Source organism: Nematolebias whitei, chromosome 1 (assembly GCF_014905685.2).
Source record: "Nematolebias whitei isolate Nwh7 chromosome 1, NemWhi1, whole genome shotgun sequence".
Lineage (NCBI taxonomy): Eukaryota > Metazoa > Chordata > Actinopteri > Cyprinodontiformes > Rivulidae > Nematolebias > Nematolebias whitei.
This window is the reverse complement of record NC_056498.1, coordinates 30178445-30200558: the sequence shown is the minus strand read 5'-3', so window position 1 is coordinate 30200558 and position 22114 is coordinate 30178445. Positions and strand designations below refer to the sequence as shown.

Sequence of the window (22114 nt, the reverse complement as noted above, 5' to 3'; positions counted from 1 at the left end):
AAACCATCCATCATTAAACAGGGGTGGAGGCCTCCGGGTTCAATTGTCCCCCTCTTACAATGCTGTGATTGCTAGTTTCACTCAGACTCCTGTGAGTAGTACACAGCCATCAGTGTGCTAATGATCCATTGTTAGGCTGATGGTCCTTCTTGAGCATGTGATCAGCTGGTTTTGGTTGTCAGCAGCAAACTGGTTGATCCACTCTGAGAAGGTGCTATTTAAGAGACTGAGCTGAAAACAGCACCTCAGACTGAGGAAGTCTCTTGGATGAGAGACGAAACGTTTCTACATTTTTTTTTGCTTTGTTTTGTTTTTTTGTTTTTTTTGAATGTCCAGAGGACCAGATTGAACTTTTTTGGATTTTTCTACCTGGATTATTGAGCATGCATCAGGATATTCTTAACAGTACGGAAACTAATACAACCTTCACTGCAACAAAACGAATCTGACAAAAATAAAAAGTGATGTTGCTCTAACAGTCAGTGAGTTCAGATTTGAAGAGGAAGGCCCTTCACACCCACACATTGGAAATTCAACAAACGGATCTTTACGATGGCGCACTGATAAATACAGCAACATCGTTACCTCGGAGCACAAATGAACTTCCAGTCATCGTGATCTCGTGCAATGAAACAGGTATTTTATTCTGAATCCAAGTTGAAACAATCGGAGCTAACATAATAAAACCCAGCTCAGTTTCAAGCTTACAAAACTCCAAACATTTGAAAAAATTAAAAGCCTCAAACAGAAGGATGCCATCAATAAAAGTAAATGTTGGACTATAAGAAACAAATTAAGAAGCTTCAATAAAGCAGTTTATAACATGTGTACTTGATTGAGTGCAGGTTCTAAACTAAATGTTCTTGTGTTTTAACAAATACTGATACCAGAAACAAACAAAATGATCTGACTTGAGTATTTAGCTCATTGCAAAACGTGAAAAAAATGAAATGATAAGATACGGATTCTACAGATTCTTTGTAAAACGTATCACAAGCACTCAGCACAAAACAGCTACACTACCCTCTGGTGACCTGCGTGGTGACCACGGTGGTGCCAGACTGGTTTCTACCCCTGATCTTCAGCTCTCGGTTCATCTGGCACCAGACACAGGCGTAGCACCACATTAATTTGCAGCAGTCGTCACAGCAGGAGCCCTGCAGGAGGAAGAGGAGGGAGAGAGGAAGGTGAGAATCACACGTCACTGAATGAGGGTAGATGTTAAATCATCAACATTCCCATCAGCCTCAGCTTTACTCAGTAGAGGTTTTGGACCAAAAAGTTTTCTCTGATGAAAATGTTTGTCAATGAATGATTTGAATCAGCCAAGCTGGATCTGGTCAATGATGTCCTGGAAGGAAGTTCCATTAATTTTCCCTGTGCAGTCAGGGCAGCCATGTCCCTCAGGTATGTGGCGTTAATTCATGATGGAGGATCTTGTAGTTTTCTGCTGTCAAGTTTGAAAGATCAGAGCAAAGACTCGTACAACTACTAATAGTTTTTGTTCTGGGCCAGATGACAATCAATGAGGGTAGAGTCATCTCTCAGACCCACAACACATTTGCCTAGGTGTTCCCCAAGGCACCATACTTGGTCCTAATCGTTCTGTCATTTATATGAACAATGTATGAACAATGTACCAATGTTGTAAACAACTCTCATATTAATTTTTATGCTGATGACACTAGTATACCAACATCTCTCTTAATTATATCCTGTCCTCAAAAATAAAATCCAGAAACGAATTTCGCTTTTGAAAGAAATGCTCACTAACTCATTCTGCCAGAAATCTTATGATAAAAATGACAGTCCTTCCCATCTTTAACTTTGACGATGTCATCTACACAACATCTTATCAACCTTTAATTTAACCAGGCAAAATCCATTAGGGGAGGCCTGGGCCTGGTGGCAACCTAACATTCATGTTTTTGGACTGTGGGAGGAAACTGAAGTACCCAGAGAAAACTCACGCAAACATGAGGAGAACACGCAGACGCCACACAGAAAGACCCCATGTCCAAACCGGGAATTGAACCCAGGACCATATTGCTGTGAAGCAATGGTGCTAACCACTAAGCAGTTGTGCTGTCAAACCCTCCGCCACAAACTGGACACTCTTTACCACGCCACCATTGGATTTGTCATTGAGTTCCCTTCAGGACTTTGAACTGACCTTCTCTTCTCTCCCACTGAGAAACACACTGGTTTATGTCGATCTATAAAACCCCCTCCACTCAAAACTCATTCATACTCACAGCTACAACAATCTACATTCCTCTACAGCTTGCACTTCCTTTGGCCGTTCATTTCAATTTTATGTTGCTGACTGGAACCATTTACGACAGATAGGCCTGTCACAATAACAACTTTTGCTGGTCGATTAATTTTCTCAGAAATTATTGCGATAAACAATAATATTGTTTGAAATTGGACAAAAATTAGTAATTACTAGTGGTGTAATGGTACACGTGGGTGTATTGAACCGTTTTGGTAAAGCATGTTCGGTACAGTCCACTTGCGCACTGTTTCGGTTATTTTTTCACACATTAAATTTTATTAACGAGAGATTATGCGCCGCGGAACTAAAGTTCCTAAGTGTGTTTCAGCACGGTGCTATAGTCTTGCAGCACGTGTAGCATTAGCAGCCTAGCAGGCAACAAACAAGCCAGAGCTTGAAGACTGTTTCATTAAATTGTGGTCTCCTGTTTGGGAACATTATGGCTTTCTTGGTAAAAGACAAGTACAAATCCAAAACTGTGTTGACGTGGTTTCATGGAGATTAGATCTGCAGCAGGAAACATGTTGTTAACACGCTTGAAATGACATCATCCGAATGTGCACCTCTTTTCTACAAGGAAGAAACAACCTTTATCAGGTAATGCAGATCGGACCAAAGCAATAATACAAGCTGTAGAAGTTTTTAAAGCTCTGGGTCTACGTCCGTATTCTGTTGATGCGCTGGTTTAAGCAAACGATTAAAGTTTTTGAGCCCCGCTACGACGTCCCATCACGTCAACACTTCAGCCAAAAAGTTGTACGAGCACTTTGTTTATGAAAAAGCTAAAACTGATCGTCAACAAGCCCGACCCCAGACTTAAAGCCCTGCCACATCGATGATGAGCAAGAGAGAACGTTCAACCACCTCATATCATAAATGATGACCGTGCAAGAAGAGTTATTGTTATTGTATTATTGTGATCTAATTAACTTTTTAATTTAAAATTATAATAGTATTAACTCAATTTTTTTTTACCTCTTTGTGTTTGCAGGATGTCACCGAGAGCTGAGCAGCTGAGTCTACTTCATCTTCAGGGAAATGTTTTATTTATTTTTTACTTGGCATATTTTCAAAATAAATGTTTTTTAAGTCTCTATTTTTGGCCTTTTTTGTACCGAAAATTAACCGAACTGAGCCTCCTTGAAACTGAACCGAAATATGATTTTAGCGTACTGTTACACCCCTAGTAATTATTGTCAAATTTAAGAAGAAATGTTGTGATGAATAGACAGGCTGGGTGTGTTATTCACTGGACATTTTATAAACTGTGTGTTCACTTTATTCTGTACTCTGTGTGTTCACTTTTTGCATAGTTTTATATTTTTTACTTTATTCACATCATATCTATTTGTGTGCGTTATAAACTGTTCACTTGTACTTCATCACAGAGGTGGAAAACTTGTTTGCATAGATACAGCACTGAGCAGGAAGGAGGGGCCGAATCGTTTTTCTGTAGACAGAGAACAACTTGAGACTGGTACCAAAAGCCAGTTAAAACTAGTTTTTCCTTGAAAGATAAGAAATATGACTGCGTGGTTGCCAAGGTAACCTTAGATTGACTAGGTGGTCAGCCAATAGGAGAAGATCCCCCTCCAGGAGGGAGGCGGGTTCATGAAGAGCTTATATTATCCTAAAACAGGAAGTAGCGTCAGGCAATCTTGAGCAGAGCAACTTCTCAGGTGAAGTACGCCTCTATTGTCTCCTGAAATGCATTCCAGAACTTTGTTTTTGTAATACTTTAACTGTGGTGTGTATTAAAACTCTCTTAAACTAAGGTGAAGTCTCCTGGTGATACCACTCGATCCAAACAACTCGGAGAATGGTGTTCGTACCATTCAACAGTTGGTTAACTTGTTTTGAGTATAGTACCTCTTTTCAACCACCGGATGGCAGTATAAGAAGGTTTGAACCAAAGGATGGATGGTGAGGGAGCGAGCAGCGTGTCTCTTTAAGAAAAATGGGAGGGGGGCCCCTTGACGTTACATGGGCTGTCTATCTTTCCTTTTTTCGGTTCTCACAATGTCAGACGCTCAGTGGTTTGAACTCTTTAGCATTGCATTTTTCACTCAAAGTTTTTAATAAAAACACCAGTAAACAAGTTCTCAGCTTCTTTTTGCAGAGAAAAACAACTTTTACATGAAGGCACGGGTTTCAACCGTGAATTTTGGGGCTTCGACAAGACGGAGTTTTTTTCCCGACGTTGGCCTGTTAGCTTAGCTTCTCAGCTTAGCTGCTTTTAGCGATTCAAAAACACGATTTTGGACGGTTAAAACAGATTTTAAAGAGAAAAGAGAAAGGGAGGGGTCAGTGACGAGCACTGGAGTTGAGTCTTTTGTCATCCAGTGTCTTCAGTAGAAAGAGAGAGACACGAAGAAACGATAAAGCCGATAAATGAAAACGAGGTTGATAATTTTCATTCATCATGCAATTAATTGATTTATTGTTTATTGTGACAGGCCTATCAACAGACTCTACTTCCTTTACTCCTGTAAAGTTACTCCCCCCCTCCCACCACCATTGCTCCAGGGCCCCCCGGGGGTGGCGGGCCCCACTATTTGAGAAGGACTGCTTGACTCTAATTAATCTTTTAAAGGTTCAGTGTGAGCATCACCTCATGTAGAATAATCTAATTTTTACATTTTGTTGTTACGTTCTTACTTGTGTATTCATTTAGCTTTCGTTAACCATTTGGTCTGTGATGATTGCTATTCTTCTGCTGTCTTACCACTTCTGCTGCTTGAGAGTTAGAATTTGTTTTGAACTTGGTTGAATACAAACTTAAAATAAAAAAAATAGTGACATTTAGCAGTGTATTGGTCTGCTACTGCCTTGGACAGGAAGCCTCAGCTCGTGGCATCTACAACCAAAACGTGAAAAACTGTTCATCACACAGCTATCAACTCCGACACAATAAAAGTCAGAAAAAGAGCAGGACGTCGGGGAACAAATTCTTATCCATTCCTTCTTACTGCGTCCTGAATTGCTTGGTTAAATAATGACTGAACCAAATTCATAACTCTGGACTGAATGCTGCTGCAGCTGGGAACAATGCTGGCAACACAAAACGCTGCAGCCGTTAAATAAAAACCTGTTGTGGGTTAGTAACAGCAGGGGCTGATTGTTTTCTCTCTAAAGTGATGGAAAGTACTTTAGCAGCACAATATTAAGTTGTGTTATGATGACATCTTTGTTTAGAGTATTTTTTTCTCTTAACCCTCATGAGGTCTTATGGGGGAAAATCAGCCAAGCATTTGGTTGTGTCTGCATTTTTTTTATTTATGTATGTGTTTTTTTAATGCTTTGCTTTTTACTTGTGAGTGTCTTTGTAAAAATTTAAATTTCATCCCGGAAAGTGGAACGTCCTTCCTGAATGGACGTCAATGTCAAGTTCTGTCTCTCATATTGTTATAAAGTCATAAAGTTATTTTGGTTTGAATGTAAAAAGCACAAGCACGCTTGCGTCATGCCAAGTAAACACAGTACAAAAAGCGATATCCACCGTCGCTGAGGGATTTGAATAGTGAATGTTAGCAGTTTTTTTTCTGAGCTGGATTTTGTTGTGGCAACCCATCTGGGACAACAGTGACCTTTCTTATGCCTAGATGTAGCCACACACCAAAATGGAAGGCTGCTCCTACGGGTGCCCTAGATCACAGCCCTATGCTCCACATATGTTGGCTGTGGTAGCTCAGTGGTCAGTGGTGGAGTGAGGAAGAGCTTCCAGTGTAAAAACAATTAACAAGTCGTTCCTGAAGAAGAGAGCAGCAAAAGGGAAGAAAAGAGTAATAATTACCATATTTTTCAGCCTATAAGTCACTTTTTTTTGCATAATTTGCATGCCCTGTGACTTACATGTCGAAGCGACTTATTTATGGATTTTTCCCATATTTATAAACCAATTTTTGACTGAGATATGACCGTTTTTATTCATTCTGACTGAAAATATTGAACACTACCATTTTCAGCTGCTAGATGGCACTCGAGTTTTATGGCATGCCGGTGTGTCATGTAATAGGTAAACGTGGCTATTAATGACACAATCGGCTTGCCATAGACTGCAACCTTCGTACAGCTCGCCTGGAGCAACCGTCAAATCAGCTGCATTTCGCTGCGCCACCCCGGCGAAATGCAGCTGATTTGACCATTGAAGTGAATTTATTAAGGAAACGTTCAACTGAGACACACCTTCACTATAAAGTCGAGCAAATAAATAATAGTTTTTAAGTGTTAATCTTGTTAATTCTTGCTGAAGTCCTCCGTGCATGCTGTAGTGGGTGCCATTTGGCAGCCAATCGATTTTTGGCACAACACCGGCCCACATTTCCGGGTTGTCAGCGGTGATGCGTAACAAACGCGACGCATCAGCAGTGATGCACAATAGATGCGACGTACACGGCGAAGTGACGTACACGGCGAAGCGACGTGTGCAACGGAAAATACTAGGGATGCACGATATTATCGGCATGGTATTGGCCGATATTAGCGTTAAAGTTCAATATTGGACATCGGCCATTCCATTAAAATAACTCGCCGATATAAAAGGTGCTGTTTTTGCCTGCAGCGGCAGCGCAACGTGACGACGTTGCAGCGGCAGCGCAACGATGTCACGTGCACTTACCCGATCTCACAGCAGAGAGGAAAATTCAAAATGTCGGCGGTGTGGAAGTTTTATTTTTCGTAGGCGAGGATGTCGGATTCCGAAGATTTACGGACTACGTTGAGCCTCGCTACATCGTCCTCAGTCGGAGATATTTTTCCGACGTAACCTTACTCGAGTTACAAGCCGTCGTTTCTGACGTCATTGATAAGCTAATAGCTGATAGCACTTGGGTGAGTTTTACCACAGACATTTATTTGGATGTTGAGTTAGCCCCGTTAGCATGATTAGTCATACGGTACAATGGATAAACAAAAACTTTGAACTTAAAAAGGCTGTCCTTCATGAACAGGAGTGCAGAGGATCCCACACTGCAGCTAGGAACCTGGAAATGCTAATAAATAATATTTAACACTTTTCATTTAATATAAGTTAAAGTGCTATGCATATCATTTGGCTCTTCTTTGTTAAGAAAACAGGTCTCTCTTGTAAATGAGTCCTCGAGGCTCAATGGGATTAACCTGTCTGAATAAAGGTTGAATGAATATGGCTGTCAGCAGCTCTTACAGCTGCTGCACAATTTTTGTAAAAAATAAGCCTAAATAAGAGGGTTATGTTCTGACAAAGGAACGTATATAAAATATCGGTATCAGCATAGGTTATCGGTTAAATAAATTTTAACATATCGGCCAAAAATCCAATATTGTGCATCCCTAGAAAATACGGTAGATAATACTCAATTAGTAATTAGTTGCTCAGGACCTACTAAAGCCCACTTTAAAAAGTCTGAACTATTGAGCTTTAATTTGCCCAATTTCACATTTTTAAAACTGTTTCCTAATCCCAGTCTTCAGAGCATCCTGCCCCGCACATGACTTCAAGAGATTAAACACCCCAACAGCTTGTCTGAGCTCTGCAGAAACCTGGTAACCATTCGATATTTTCAACCAGGTGTGTAAAAACAGAAGGTATACAGGCGCTGTGAGGAATGGGGTGGGCCAGCAGGTTTTAAAGGATGACTGGGAGTAAAGTAAAACACTGCTGCACGATAAATCCACAATAAATATTTATTAGCCAGTTTAAAAAAGGAAAAAAATAAAGAGTTTGTTTTGGGATACTGTTTGTAAGGAACAATTAAAAAAAAAACACAAAAGGCTTTGTAGCTGCAGGGCACGACTTCTGTGAACTGTTTGAGGTATCGTCATGGCAACACGACTATTTGCATAGCTGTAGTTTGCTTTAACGTCCTGAATACAGGGACCTGACCGCAAAGTGCTTCATATGTCTTTGCTGGTCTAAACCTCAAAAGGACGGGGGGTAGAAACCACACCTGCCAAACAAACCTACAACTGACAAAAGGCTAAAGGACGAGAAGTTACTAACGTAATATACATTTTTTACCGATTGCTTTATAATAGTTGTAAATAAAGATGTTTTAAACATTTCTTGATCTTCTTTAAAACGACGGAGGTATCTTCTTATTAGTTTGGGTCTAAACCCACTTCTGTATGATTCTGCAGAGATATGCACTGGTAAGAAAGTTTGAAAGAAAACAGGAAACCTGACATGTGCGAGTAAAGATTCAAATGATCTGTCTGAAGGGAATAGTAAGAACCATTACTCAAGTTTCAGTTCTGTTTGGAAACAAGTTATTGTCCAAACGAGGAACTTTCGCCACTTAGAGAAAGGTTGAAAAGTTAAAAGAAATGACACGCTGTTCCCCCTCACGTCGTTGTTTTAATGGTTTTATTTGTATTCGCTTTAACTGGGCGACCTAATATAAAAACATTGTTTCCTGTTCCAGTTGTCACAAGTATTCAATCCTCTGACTAAATATTTGTTACATTAAAACAATTTTAGAACTGTTGTTAATCCACAGCACAAACGCAGTCGACACAAAAGCGGATTAAAAAGGCAACAGACTGAAACGTGTCCAACATGGAACACTTGTGTTTGTCTGCACCTGCGGCAGACGCCACACGCTTCTTGTTGTTGGTCGCCGGTCGGCAGAAGGTTTTATGTGTCCATAGGATAATCGCACACGCCGGATTGACACTGATGCAAATTCTGAAATGGTCAGCTGCTGCTCTCAGACGAACTTGTATTCAAACATTGCAAATGAGTTTCTGTAGGCAGAAACACGTGACTGGTTGTGTACGCTTGTCTAACCACAGTCACGTTAATGTGTTTTAATCCTTTCTGGTAAAACAGACGAATACTGGAGCTGTTGGTGAGAGGAATCTAACTCTTGCCAAGTGGCTAGGCTAATGACATGTAGGTGTCTTGTTGCACCAAAAAATAAAAGCCCAGCCTTAATCAATGATCATGTCAGCTACACAATGTTTTGGATTGTATAACTTCAGCTAGCAGAAGGATCTCCATTTCGACTACAAGATTTTTTTCGACTAGCGCAATAATTTTAGGTTCTAGAATTGCGCGAGGCTCAATGGAATTGACCTGTATAAAGGTTGAATGTTACTTTTGAATACTTTAATTGGGGACTGCCGTTGCAGATGCAAGAAGTGGAATTAGCAGATGCTTCTGCTGTTTCTTTTCGCTCTGAGAACGCACGTGCTGCTAATGCATGGCAGGCACCTATTATTCTACACCTCGGATGTGAGTCTACATTTCTATCTCTGATAAATCGGCCCGAACCACAATGTCTACCCCCACAAAAGTTATATCAAAACGACTGGCTCGGCCCTGTGATGTGTGCTATTACTTTTATTGGCATTTCGAGTTACCATGGCGACGTAATTTGCGAACAAAGACGCAATGTTTCACCAACTCCAGGAACTAGTTGGTGACTGCCCGCTTATTATTCTACACCTGTAAAGCGTATCTTTTTCAACTTTAATGCGTCCCGAACCGCAACATGGACCCCCACAAAAGTTATATCAAAACGACCGGCCCGGCTCCGGGAAGTGTGCAATTACTTTTATTGGCATTCGCGGTTACCATGGCAACATATTTTGCTAACAAAGATGCCAAATTTCCCATAGGAAATCAATAGGAAAAAACTCTTCACAGAAACTGAATAAGGTCGAGAGCCATTTTGGTTCAACATGCAAGGAAGGCACCTATTATCACCTATTAATATTATTAATTAGTAATAGTAATACTTAACATTAATTATTTATATTAATAATTATTAATATTGATATTAATTATTAATATCAATGATGCATTGTAATATTAATTGTTAACCATATATAAATAATTACTAATATTAATAATTAGTATTGTTATTAATATTTATCATTATTCATATTTGTATTAATACTAATAATTTAATAATAAATAGGCAGTCTTGATTCTAGTTTCCTGTGTGTCAGTTAACTTCATCTTCTTTCAACTTTAATGTGGCCCGAACCACAATGTGTACCCCCCCCCACAAATGTTATATCAAAACGATCAGCTCGGCCCCGTGATGTGTGCTATTACTTTAATTGACCATCAGAGTTACCATGGTGATGTATTTTGATAACAAAGACCCCTAAATTCTTCATAGGAAATGAATGAGAGAACACTCCTCACACTAAAACTGCTGCTGTCAAGTCACATGACAAAGTGAACAGGTCCCTGAAGAAAACAGAAACTAACTGTTGGATTTGTTTGAAACTCACAGAAAGTAATCATCAGATAAATGTCTAGAAATGATTAAGTTGTGGAGCCATTTTGATCCAAGATGGCTGCCACAGCTACCTCAGCAAACACAAAATTGACTATAACTCAGCCATTTTTAGAGATTTTCAGCTGAAATTTGGTACAGTGAGAGCTGAGAGCGAACACAGACACATTTTACTATCAAATCAAGAATTTAAATCAGCAGCAGCCTGGCAGTCCCCGTCAAAGTTTCTCCAGGAACTGTCTAGTGGATTGTTAATACCCACGCTTAAGGCTACAAAACACCTTTGTCTCTGTTCTTTTAATGATGCTGACTGGATGATGTGTATTTGTGGGTCAATAAATGGCTCTAATTAAAGCAGCTGATGGAAACTGTCACAAAAACTGGAGTTTTCTCTCCTTGACGGTGAAGCTTTGGATTGTCTTTGCCGATCAGCATCACTTGTTGCACCTTTAGGCCTGCCTGACATGATCGTCACTGAGAAATGAGAACTGGTTGAGTTTATTCAAATACAAGTTGCTGTTTTGGGGGAACAAAGTCACAAAAACAGCAATTATTTATCATTTATAACTAGACCTGTCACAATAACAAGATTTGCTGGGCGATTAATTGTCTCAGAAATTATTGCGATAAATGATAATATTGTTTGAAATTTGACAATAATTAGTAATTATTGTCCAATTTAAGAAGAAATGTTGGTTAATTAGCTTTGTGTGTAGTACCTCTTTTGACCACTGTATGACAGTATAAGACTGTTTGAAGCGAAGGATGGATAGTGAGGGAGCAAGCACCGTGTCTCTTTAAGAAAAATGGGAGGGAGGCCCCTTGACATGACATGGGCTGTCTGTCTTTCCTTTTTTTTGGTTCTCAAAATGGCGGATGCTTGTGTGGTTTGAGCTCTTTGGCATAACATTTTTCATGCAAAGCTTTTAATAAAAAAAAATCAGTAAACAAGTTCTCAGCTTCTTTTTCAGGGAAAAACAACTTTCTACACAAATGCACGGGTTTCAACCGTGATTTTTGGAGCTTCGACAATATGGAGGTTTTTTTCCTGAGGTCGGTCTTTTGGCTTAGCTTGTAGCTTAGCTTCTCAGCTTAGCTGCTTTTAACCATCCAAAAACACAATTTTGGATGGTTAAAACAGATTTTAAAGAGAAAAGAGAAAGGGAGGGGTCAGTGAAGAGCACCGGAGTTGAGCTTTTTGTCGTCCAGTGTCTTCAGTAGAAAGAGAGAGACACGAAGAAACAATAAAGCCGATAAATGAAAATGAGGTTGACAATTTTCATTTATCATGCGATTAATTGATTTATTGTTTATTGCGACAGGCCTATTTATAACTACATTTATTTTACTGACCACTAACTCAAAGTAGAGAAGCCAGAAATTATTTCAGTTTTGGGACTATCAGCATCTGAAATAAGACCTCCTCTTTCTCGATTCCTCTCCAAGACTTACAGGAATGTTGTGGCGTTCCCTGATGTTGGACCGGAGTATGCAGGACACCACGCAGCAGAAGTCCAGCAGTGGCATGAGGCAGCACCAGCCATAATCACTGGCCGTCTGACACTGCATGCAGGGGAAACACCAAAGAGCACAGCAGCCTGGTGGGCAAACAAACATTTCAACTTACAGTTACTTTCAAGAAACTTACATATCACAGTTTTGTTTTCTCCACTATAACAGCATGATGCTACACAGAACAAGATGGATGACGAATTGTTTCCAGCATCTTGATGAATTTAGGAAATTAAAAATTCAGGCAGTTCTGAAGGAAATGGGCATCCAACCAAGTTCTAGCAAGGTGCACAAAAATTGTCTGTTGTATGTACAAATGTGGAAAAAAAACAAACCAACATATAAAGCAGTAAGTATACTGATAGAGCTTCAATTTCAAGGAAGAAAATATAATTATAATTTATATTATAATATGATATAAATATTTTTTTAAAGCTGCTTTAAAGGTCACAAAGGTGCAGGACTTCAAGTACTTGGGGTCCACTGTCCAGGAAAATGGGGAATGTGGTAAAGAGGTGAAGAAGAGTGTCCATGAGTGATTTGTGACAAAAGGGTGTCAGCAAAGGTCAAAGGAAAAGTTTACAAGACTTATGAGACCAGTTATGTTGGATGGTCTGATTCTGATTCTGGTCTGGAGACAGTGGCATTGACAAAAAAATAAAAAACAGAAGAACTGGAAGTGGCAGAAATGAAGATGTTGAGGAATGACAAGGTTGGATAAGATTAGGAACGAGATCATCAGAGGTAGAGCACAGGTTGAACTGGGAGACAAAGTTAGAGAGGCCAGACTGAGATGGTTGGGACATGTCCAGAGGAGGGACAGTGGGTATACTGGTAGAAGGATGGTAGAAATGCAGCTGCCAGGGAAAAGTCAAAGAGAAAGATGTATGGATTCAGTTAGAGAGGACATGGAGGTAGTTGGAGTGAGAACAAACGAATCTCTCTGACTGTGATAAATAAAGTGGTATGGTATCCATCCATTTTCTTTCTGGGTCGTTTCTGTCTATGTCTAACCATCACTATGTGAGAGGCGGGGGACACCCTGGACAGATCTCCAGTCCATCAAAGGGACACATAGAGACAAACGAGACAACCAAGCATGCACACTCTCAGTCACAAAGAAACACTTTCAAACGTATCATTTATTGGGGACTGTCTATGGCAGCCACTTACTATTATCCACCTTTAAAGGGTCTTACTCTTCTATCAACTTTAATGTGGCTCAAACTACAACGTGTACCCCCACAAATGTTTTATCAAAACGACCGGCTCGGCGTTGTGACGTGTGCACTTACTTTTAGTGGGGTTTTGAGTTGCCATGGCGACGTAATTTGCAAATACAGATGCAATTTCTCTATTTGAAAAACACTCAAACACATCAAAACTACACAGTGACCAGAGTCTGTGGCAAAGAGAATGTCGCTGAGAACTTTCCACAGTGTTGACTCAGTACTGTGGTGAGTTTAAAAACTGGACTGAAACAGTTCAAGAAGGTGGTGGTTGTTTAAGTAAGACGTTAACTGGCTGTACACGATTTTCTCCAAGATCTTCGACACGAAGGGCGGTTTTGAAATTGGCCTAAAACTGGACATGTCTGTGGAGTCAAGACCGGGTTTGAACACACGATGTAAACAACAGGACGAAGCTCACGTTTGTATCGTGTTTCTTTTGCAGCCCAACAACCACCAGCAGCAGCAAAAGTGACAACGCAAACTGGGCAGAACAGGATTTGCATCCACTTTTAATGTCTTGGTTTAATGAGCTGCTGACGGGTGGAGTCTGCCACTAAAGACAAACAAAATGATGCAGCAAACCACAAAGATCTCATGACTTGGGAAATATTACCTGGCTCAGAAAGCAGCACACACACCATTTAAGTCACCAAACCCTTGTTTATATTGCTATATTTAAGTTTAATATTGAAATCTGAAGATATGTGCAACAAACTAGTGAAACTGACACTTTCACAAAAAGACAATTGTGATTTTATGGATTAAAAAAACAAGTTAAATGCCACGCCTTTGCTATAATCATCAGGTCCTGTTTTTAAAAACACATTTACCCAATGTGAGTCGGTTTAGTGTATTTTGTATGTTCCCTATTTACTTTCTTCTGATTTTTATATTTTGTTTTACAATTAATTAGTTTATATTGGTTTTATTTCTGTCTTTGACTTGTTTTACTGTTGTGCAGCACTTTACAACTTCTTGTTTATGTGTTTTATAAATAAACATCTTTCAGTGTTAAGACTCAAACAGGCTGCGCGCGCTCATCTAAGCTTTTAGAAATGAAGTGAGCATCGAGGCGTGGAGAACTCACCTCAGCAGGGTTAACTTGGAGCTTGAGCACATTAAACGTGTGACGCACGTCTCCCTCGGATGTTTTTAAACCACGAGTTAACTCAGTTTTTATATCATTGATTAAAATTCTAGACTTTAGCATTAACATATCTCTGTATTTTCCAAACTTACACTGTGGAAAAAAAAAATTAAATTAATTATTAAGATAGATTTGTTGTTTTGTGTGCCCTAAAATAGGTTCAGGCTGCAACGAAACGTTGCAACATTAGTCCCACCTGCTGCATGTTCTGGCCCGGAGAGAAAAATGATCCATTGAGCAGCAAAGACAAACAAACAACAACAAAAAAACATCTAACAGATGAACAGGGTTAAACTTTGTTGCTTAGGCTTTAAGCAAAGATCTTGTATAAATAGCACGTATTGTGACTGACTCAGCTACAACCACACCAAACTTGGGGAACGTAAGTTTTCTCCGGGTACTCCGGTTTCCTCCCACAGACCAAAAACATGCATGTTAGGCTGATTGGTAACTCTAAATTGTCCCTAGGTGTGAGTGAGAGAGTGAATGGTTGTTTGTCTCGTTTGTCTCTTTGTGTCCCTGTGATGGACTGGAGACCTGTCCAGGGTGTCCCCCACCCCTCGCACAGTGATTGCTGGACATGGGCACCAGCAATGCCCGTGACCCAAAATGGAAGAAGCGGGGAAAAAAATTGGTATTGGTATCAGTTATCGGCCAAATAAGTTTGAACACATCGGATATTGGCCAAAAATCCAATATTGTGCATCCCTAATTGTTTGTCTCAATGTGTTCCTGTTATGGACTGGAGACCTGTCCAGGGTGTACCCCGCCTCTTGAAAAAGTGACTGCTAAATATGGGCACCAGTGACCCCCCACGACCCCCAAAAAAAAGAAAAAATGGGTAAAGATAATGGATGGATGTCCTAAAGAGCTAGAAACAGGAACTTAGTCGCTGATCCTCCATAGAAGAACTTTAGGGATGGCAGGCCATGCATTATTTGTGTTCTGTGCCCTTTAGTGAAGGTCTTTTGTTTGGATTAAGGCATTCCCTATTAATTAAGGCTTCCCTATTTTACTACAGATGAACTGTTCATGTTGCCATATCTTTTGAAATAAAACTGCAGAACACAAAGTAATCTAAAAAGGAATGGGTAGAAGATCAAATAAAATTCAATGTATTTGCTAAAGACTAAATGAAGAAAAAAAAAATGGGAGCGGTCCAGGAGCGGGAGTCATTTTACCAGGAGTGGGATGGGACAAAAAAGATTTTGTGGGAGTGGGACAGGACAGGAGTGAAAATGCACTCCCTTGTCACCCTTTACTCTTATCATGCCTGTGATGCTGGTGAAACATTTTCACCAGTGATCAGTTAACAGTCTGCATTCACCAACATTTTCACCACACAGAGCATCTCTGTGTTGATGTTGGGAATTGACTCCAGAGCCTCCTACTTGAAAATGTATTGAGAAGGCTGATTTCATCAAAAAGAAATTCTCAGCAAACTCTTACACAGACATATGTGTTGTTTATTAATCTGCCGCAGCATGTTTCAGGCTTTTTAATGTTGTGTGTTGTTGGTTTGACAACAAAGTATGTGTCGATCACAGAACAACCATGTGATTGAATAAAAGTTGGGTCTAGGCCTGTCACGATAACATATTTTGCCGGGCGATTGTCTCAGAAATTATTGTGATAAACAATAATATTGTTTGAAATTGGACAATAATTAGTAATTGTCAAATGTAAGAAGATATGTTGGTTAATTTTTGTGTGTATTACCTTTTTTGACCACCGGATGGCAGTATAAGACTGTCTGAACCGAAGGATGGATACTGAGCGAGCGAGCAGCGTGTCTCTTTAAGAAAAATGGGAGGGAGGCCCCTTGACGTGACATGGGCTGTCTCTCGTTCCTGTTTTTTTGGTTCTCAAAATGGCGGACGCTCGGTGTGGTTTGAGCTCATTAGCATAGCATTTTTCACACAAAACTTTTAATAAAAAATCAGTAAACAAGTTCTCAGCTTCGTTTTGCAGAGAAAAACAACTTTTTACACGAAGGCACGAGTTTCAACTGTGAATTTTGGAGCTCCACAAGACGGAGGTTTTTTCCCCAAGGTCGGCCTGTTAGCTTAGCTCGTAGCTTAGCTGCTTTTAACGATCCAAAAACGCGATTTTGGCTCGTTAAAATGGATTTTAAAGAGAAAGGGAGGGGTCAGTGAAGAGCACCGGAGTTGAGCTTTTTGTCATCCAGTGTCTTCAATAGAGAGAGACAAGAAGAAACGATAAAGCCCATAAATGAAAATGAGATAGATAATTTTCATTTATCATGCGATTAATTGATATATTGTTTATCGCGACAGGCCTAGTTGGGTCGACTTACAGGTGCCCATATCAGAGCAGCAGTCGCAGAGGCCGGTGCTCCAGTTCCCAACACCATGAGTGGCGGAGGAGACCATCACCACCTGAGTTGGCTGATGTTGGACCGCCATGACAGAAGAATACGGGGTTGACGTGAAGGCTCTGGAAAAATAATAAAATAAAAATAGCAAAGCTTATTTTTCACCATACCAGGTTGACCATAAAAACCAAACTGAGGTGTTAAGAGCTGTGAGTTTCACACTTTGTCATCAAACATCCTTCCTTCACAAACAGAACATGTGAAACCAGCTCACACATTTTATCACAGCTGACGTTCATCATACAGCTTCACACTTTTCATAAAATATGGTTTATACACAAACATGACTGGGTTTTGTTCTGAACACGTTTGTCCGTCCCTTATGGTAGCTTTGCACATCAACTATTTTTAATTAACAGTTACTTGACTCGTTTTTTTTTTTAAATGCCACAAGTAAGCCTTTGATCTTTACTGCTACCAAATGCAGATGCCAAAAAGGGGCTGAAAATTATGCTTGGATTATGTTTAATATCAAATTTTGTCACTGGGTTGTCATTCAAAAACAGCTCCTATTTTATAAATGTGCGTGTAAAAGTATAAAAACAGCGACTTTTATATCGTTGAGTTATTTTGATGGAATGGCAGATATGCGATATTTAACTTTAACGCAAATATCGGCCGATACGATACTTTGCCGATAATATCGTGCATCCCTAATTTTTTCAATTTTATTTATATTCACTATTATTTCAGAATGGGTCTTCTTAATTTTAAGGTAATTTTACCATTGTCCTAACTAATATTGTACTGGTGGTGGTAAAAATACAAACATATTAAGTTTTGTTGGGTTTTTTTGCACTCAGTACTTCAGTTTTACCAATACTATAGTCACTATAATACTGGTATTATTACATACTTAGTATCAGTATACACTGCAGTGTAGTGTGTACTGATACTAAGTAGGTAATAAACAAGCACTTAAGCATTACAGTGACTTTATAAACATGTTTTTTATTAAGAACACAGCAAACAGTCTGCTGTATAGGATTATATAGATTTACTTCCCTTTTTTTAATGCTTGAATTTCCTTTTATTTGTGGATTCTGAGGATTTTGCTTCCTCTATTTATTTTTCACACCTGCCAGGTGTACTGTCACTCATCCAGGTATTTGGAGCCTAAGGCCAGAGTTTTAATGTTCACTGAACCACCCATTAGTTTAACTAGATGACCCGTGGTGTCGTGCAATGAACAAATGTCTCATCAGTGAATCACTTCCCTTGTTACAGCAGCTAGTTGGTGCCGCTACGTCCAGTTTAAATATTGATCAAACGTTGGTCACATGTAACCAGAACTCATTAATGAATCAATGCCACCTCTGCAGTATTTAATCTAATAAAGAGTTTATCCATCGTAGTTTTGATTGGATGATTTTTTTTTTTTATCTCTTTTTATCAGAACAACTAAACTTGCTGTGTTACATTAAAACTTTACAGTTGTGTCCAAAACAAACTACAGATTGTGGCTAATGATGAAAAATGGTTGATACTGTCCCAGGTTGACAACATTTCTGCTTTACATGATGATATTCAATCCAAGACACATTAGAAACGTCATGAACATAAACTACTTAAATTTCCTTTGACTTGAACGCTGAAATGTAATTTACATTTTACTATGAGAACGTGTCAGATCCAAGTGCAGCCTTGAAGTAACCACTAATAAAAACGAGAGGTGTGAAACTACTGGTTCAAAATAAATTGCGTAATTTTTCTCGCGTCTCAAATGCGTCATTTTAGTATTTTTTTTAACATATTTCAGCAAAAACATCTTTACCCTTATTGTACAAAAGTGTCAGAAGAATGGTGTATTTGGTGAATTAAAGCCATCAGATGGCTGAAAATCGATATTTCTCATTAAAAACACACAAACCATGGAGTTTGGTGGAAGTTATGAACAAGCTGCATTAAATTAACCTGTTCCTCCAAAATGAAGTCATTCAAAGAGCTTTCTGCTGCAGGTAAGATATTTACTGCTCATAACTTTTACACAGTTACATATAAATTAGATATATCTATTTATAGCTATATAACAGATAAAAATAGTTTTGTTAAGACCATAACTGAGTATATACCGTATAGATATGAGTAAGAAGATTTATAAGAAATAAAATAAACAGGGGTTCATAAAGTGAACAACTAGCTAACTGTAAAAACTTTATTAGCTAATTAGCTTAAACAGGTGAACAGAGCGGATTAAAATGGAAGAATAAGCTTTATACACGATATAATAATTATAAATTTAAAGTTATAGGAAGAAACTAATATTTGTAAGTAAAATGTAATGAATATTTGCTTATGACAGCCAATTCATTACAACTTTTACTAAACACGTGCGCTGTAGGATAATTAGCAATTGACACATTACAGAGCTCCATGTGGATTTAAAGTCAAATAATTATTTAGTGTGTCAAATAAACTTGAACAAAATGCACTTAAAGTTGCTGCAATAAAAGCATCTTTATCCGACAAATGCAGTTGTTCTTACCTGGAATACGCTGAAGAGAAATACAGCAGGTGAAACGTGGACAGCTCGTTTAAAACGTGGAGAGAAATACATATATATATAAAAAAAAAATTTTTTAAAAAGTGAGGTGGCGCCACAACCAGGGGGCCCACTGCAGAGAGACTTTAGCGACCCCGCGCGGCTGTCCTGAGTATTACACATCAAGCACTGACGGGAACTACAGGCGTGCATGGAGTTCATGAATGCAAAAAAATAATAATAATAATAATTAAAAAAAAAAAATATATATATATATAATAAAAATAAATTTAAGAAGAGTTCATGAATGCATATCACCCGCCGCCTTTCATGTGGGAGAGTTAGACTAAATTCATCTCGTGTTGAAAAATGACAAAGTTGTAACTCCATCTTCATCTAGAGCAGGGGTGGGCGATTATTTTTTCCATGGGGCCACATGAGAAACAACAAATATTGTGGAGGGCTGGCACAAATGACTTTTTCATTCAACCTTTATTTAGACAGGTAAATCCCATTGAGCCTCGAGGACTCATTTACAAGAGAGACCTGATGTCAACTTAACTCAATACTGCATAATATTAGTATTTCATTATTAAAAGCAGTACATAGCATGGTTTTAACAAGCTGGTTAGAGTATTTGTTATGATTAAGCAACGAAAAAGCGAGGTTTCTTTACAAAAAAATGTCATTTATTCAATTAAATTTCCCAGTACAATGGTAAACTGAACATTTTTACCATTTGTGACGTTATATTAGTGATCATTTTCAGTCACATTCACCCCAAAACTCATTTTGAGTTGTATATACTGCTGGAAAAACTTTGTAAATATATCACAATATTGTCTTTGTACTCCAAATATTATGAAACATCATATAATAGTGATCGTCACTGAACTGTGATTTCAAGTCCCGGTTCTTTACGTGCCTACATTTGTAGTCTAAACATCTCATTTGGTGTTTTTCAGTTCTTTTTTCTTGTTTAGTGAGAGAAGTCTAGTCTCTGTTGGGCTTTAACGGAAATGTTAAAGTCAGGTTTGAAGGTCTGAGGTGGAGATGTGAAGCAAAGCTGACATCATCAGTGAGAGAGGATCTATATCTGGATTTGGTTAACTTCATTTGTTTACATATGTATTTTGTAATTCCCCTTACAGGGGCCGGTCAGAGTCAACCAAAGGGCCGCATGTGGCCCTGGGGCCGTACAATGCCCAAGTCTGATCTAGAGCTTATCTGTAATCAGGTCACGGAGGCAACAGGTCCAGGTGGCAAACCCAGACCCCCCGTCTTTCCAGCTCCTTCTGGTGGGTCTCAAGTTCCCAAACCAGAAAGAATATTCATTCAACCTTTATTTAGACTGGTTAGTCCCGTTGAGCCTCGAGGACTCTTTTACGAGAGAGACCTGATTTCAACAGAGAGTGACGGCAACAATAGATAAAAGAGGCGTACAGATTTATTTATTTATTTTCAAATTATAATAAGATGGTTAAAAAAAAAAAGTAGCAAAATTCTAAGGTGAATGTAGGAAAACTAAAAACAGGAACATGTCTGCATTGGTCCCTGCCAGGAGTCCAACAGATTCTTAAAGCCACTTAGAGAGGTCAAGGTCGAGAGCTTCAGATCTTTTTGTAAGATGTTCCAGGAAACAGGAGCGGAGTAGGAGAAGGACATTTTGCCTAATTCAGTTTGCACTGAGGGAACACTGCAGGTAATAATGTCCTGAGAGCGCACGCTGTAGCTGCACTCACGCAGAGACATGTAGAGGAGATGTATGAAGGCAGCAGACCAAGAAGTGATTTAAAGATGAAAATGTACCAGTGAGAGAGTCTGCGTGAAGTTAATGATGTCCAGTTAACCAGTGAATACACGGTGCAGTGGTGGGTACGATAATCACAGCCAGTTATGAATCTTAGTGCACCATGATAGACAGCATCCAACATCTGCAGGGTGCTTGTAGGAGCGTTCATGTAAATAATATCACCAAAATCAATGGAGGGAAGGAAAGTCACAGATACAAGGCGTTTAGCATTCAGGGTTAGACAGGATCTGTTTCTGAAAAAGAAACCCAGTTTAACTTTCAGTTTCTTTACCAGGTTTTCCACGTGAAGCTTAAAAGAGAGATGCGAGTCGACCAAGATACTCAAATATTTAGATAAATAAATAAATATTTGAGATAAATTAAGCAAATCCAAAATGGGGATATTAATTAGGTGTGTCCTCACCCTCAAGATGTCCATCATTTACAAGCAGGAAATTATCTTCATCGATCGATGCAATGGATAATACTGATCGTAATGATAAGACATACATCAAAGAATCCAAGTTTCTGTAGGAAGAATGATTAAATAAGCGTCAACAAATATTTGTATTGTTATTATTGTATTGTTATTATTGAATTAGAAACAGTTGTGTTTCAATTCATTTTTTGTTCTTTACTGTCAGAAAACGTTAACAAAAATTTATCAGCAGCGTTTGTTAGTATCTATCACAGATTAGGTCTGAGCAGAGGTCTAATCTGGCAGATTAGTGTGTTACACCCTCCCACCAGCAGGGGGCAGAAGCACTCTGTCAAACACTACAATAAAACTTTCTCTTTTGTTTTAGCAGAAATAACCATTTCATATTTAATTTTGTTTTATTTATCATTTACTAAGTGTTTTGAGTGGCCTTTCACCCAGTTATAAATAAATTGGTAAAAAATGAGCTGCCTCAGGTGGAGGAGTTCAAGTATCTGGGTTTCTTGTTCATGAGTGATGGTAGGATGGATTGACATATCTGGGCCTCGTCCTCAACAATGAGGACGTTGCTTTGGTCCGTCATGGTGAAGAAAAAGCTGACTTGAAAGG

The 22114-nt window shown here is 39.0% G+C and overlaps 1 protein-coding gene across 1 annotated transcript; it reads right to left on the bottom strand.

The window, feature by feature from the left end:
* Window positions 1-1019: 1019 nt before the first annotated feature.
* ponzr1 (plac8 onzin related protein 1) lies at window positions 1020-19295 on the bottom strand. The gene is made up of 4 exons (XM_037683585.1): window positions 19278-19295; window positions 16715-16854; window positions 11959-12104; window positions 1020-1157 (listed from the first exon to the last, which is right to left on the bottom strand). Exons 2-4 carry the CDS (start codon window positions 16821-16823, stop codon window positions 1020-1022), a joined length of 393 nt encoding a protein of 130 aa, XP_037539513.1. The 5' UTR covers window positions 16824-16854; window positions 19278-19295.
* Between the last annotated feature and the right edge of the window lie 2819 nt (window positions 19296-22114).

Bases quoted from the DNA above. Each gene is read 5' to 3' on its own strand.
- ponzr1 (XM_037683585.1), bottom strand. From the start codon at position 16,823: ATGGCGGTCCAACATCAGCCAACTCAGGTGGTGATGGTCTCCTCCGCC. The intron at 12,105-16,714 runs GTAAGTCGACCC...TTTGCCCACCAG, and splicing joins CTGCTCTGATATGGGCACCT to GCTGCTGTGCTCTTTGGTGT. The intron at 1,158-11,958 runs GTAAGTCTTGGA...TTCCTCCTGCAG, and splicing joins GGGAACGCCACAACATTCCT to GGCTCCTGCTGTGACGACTG.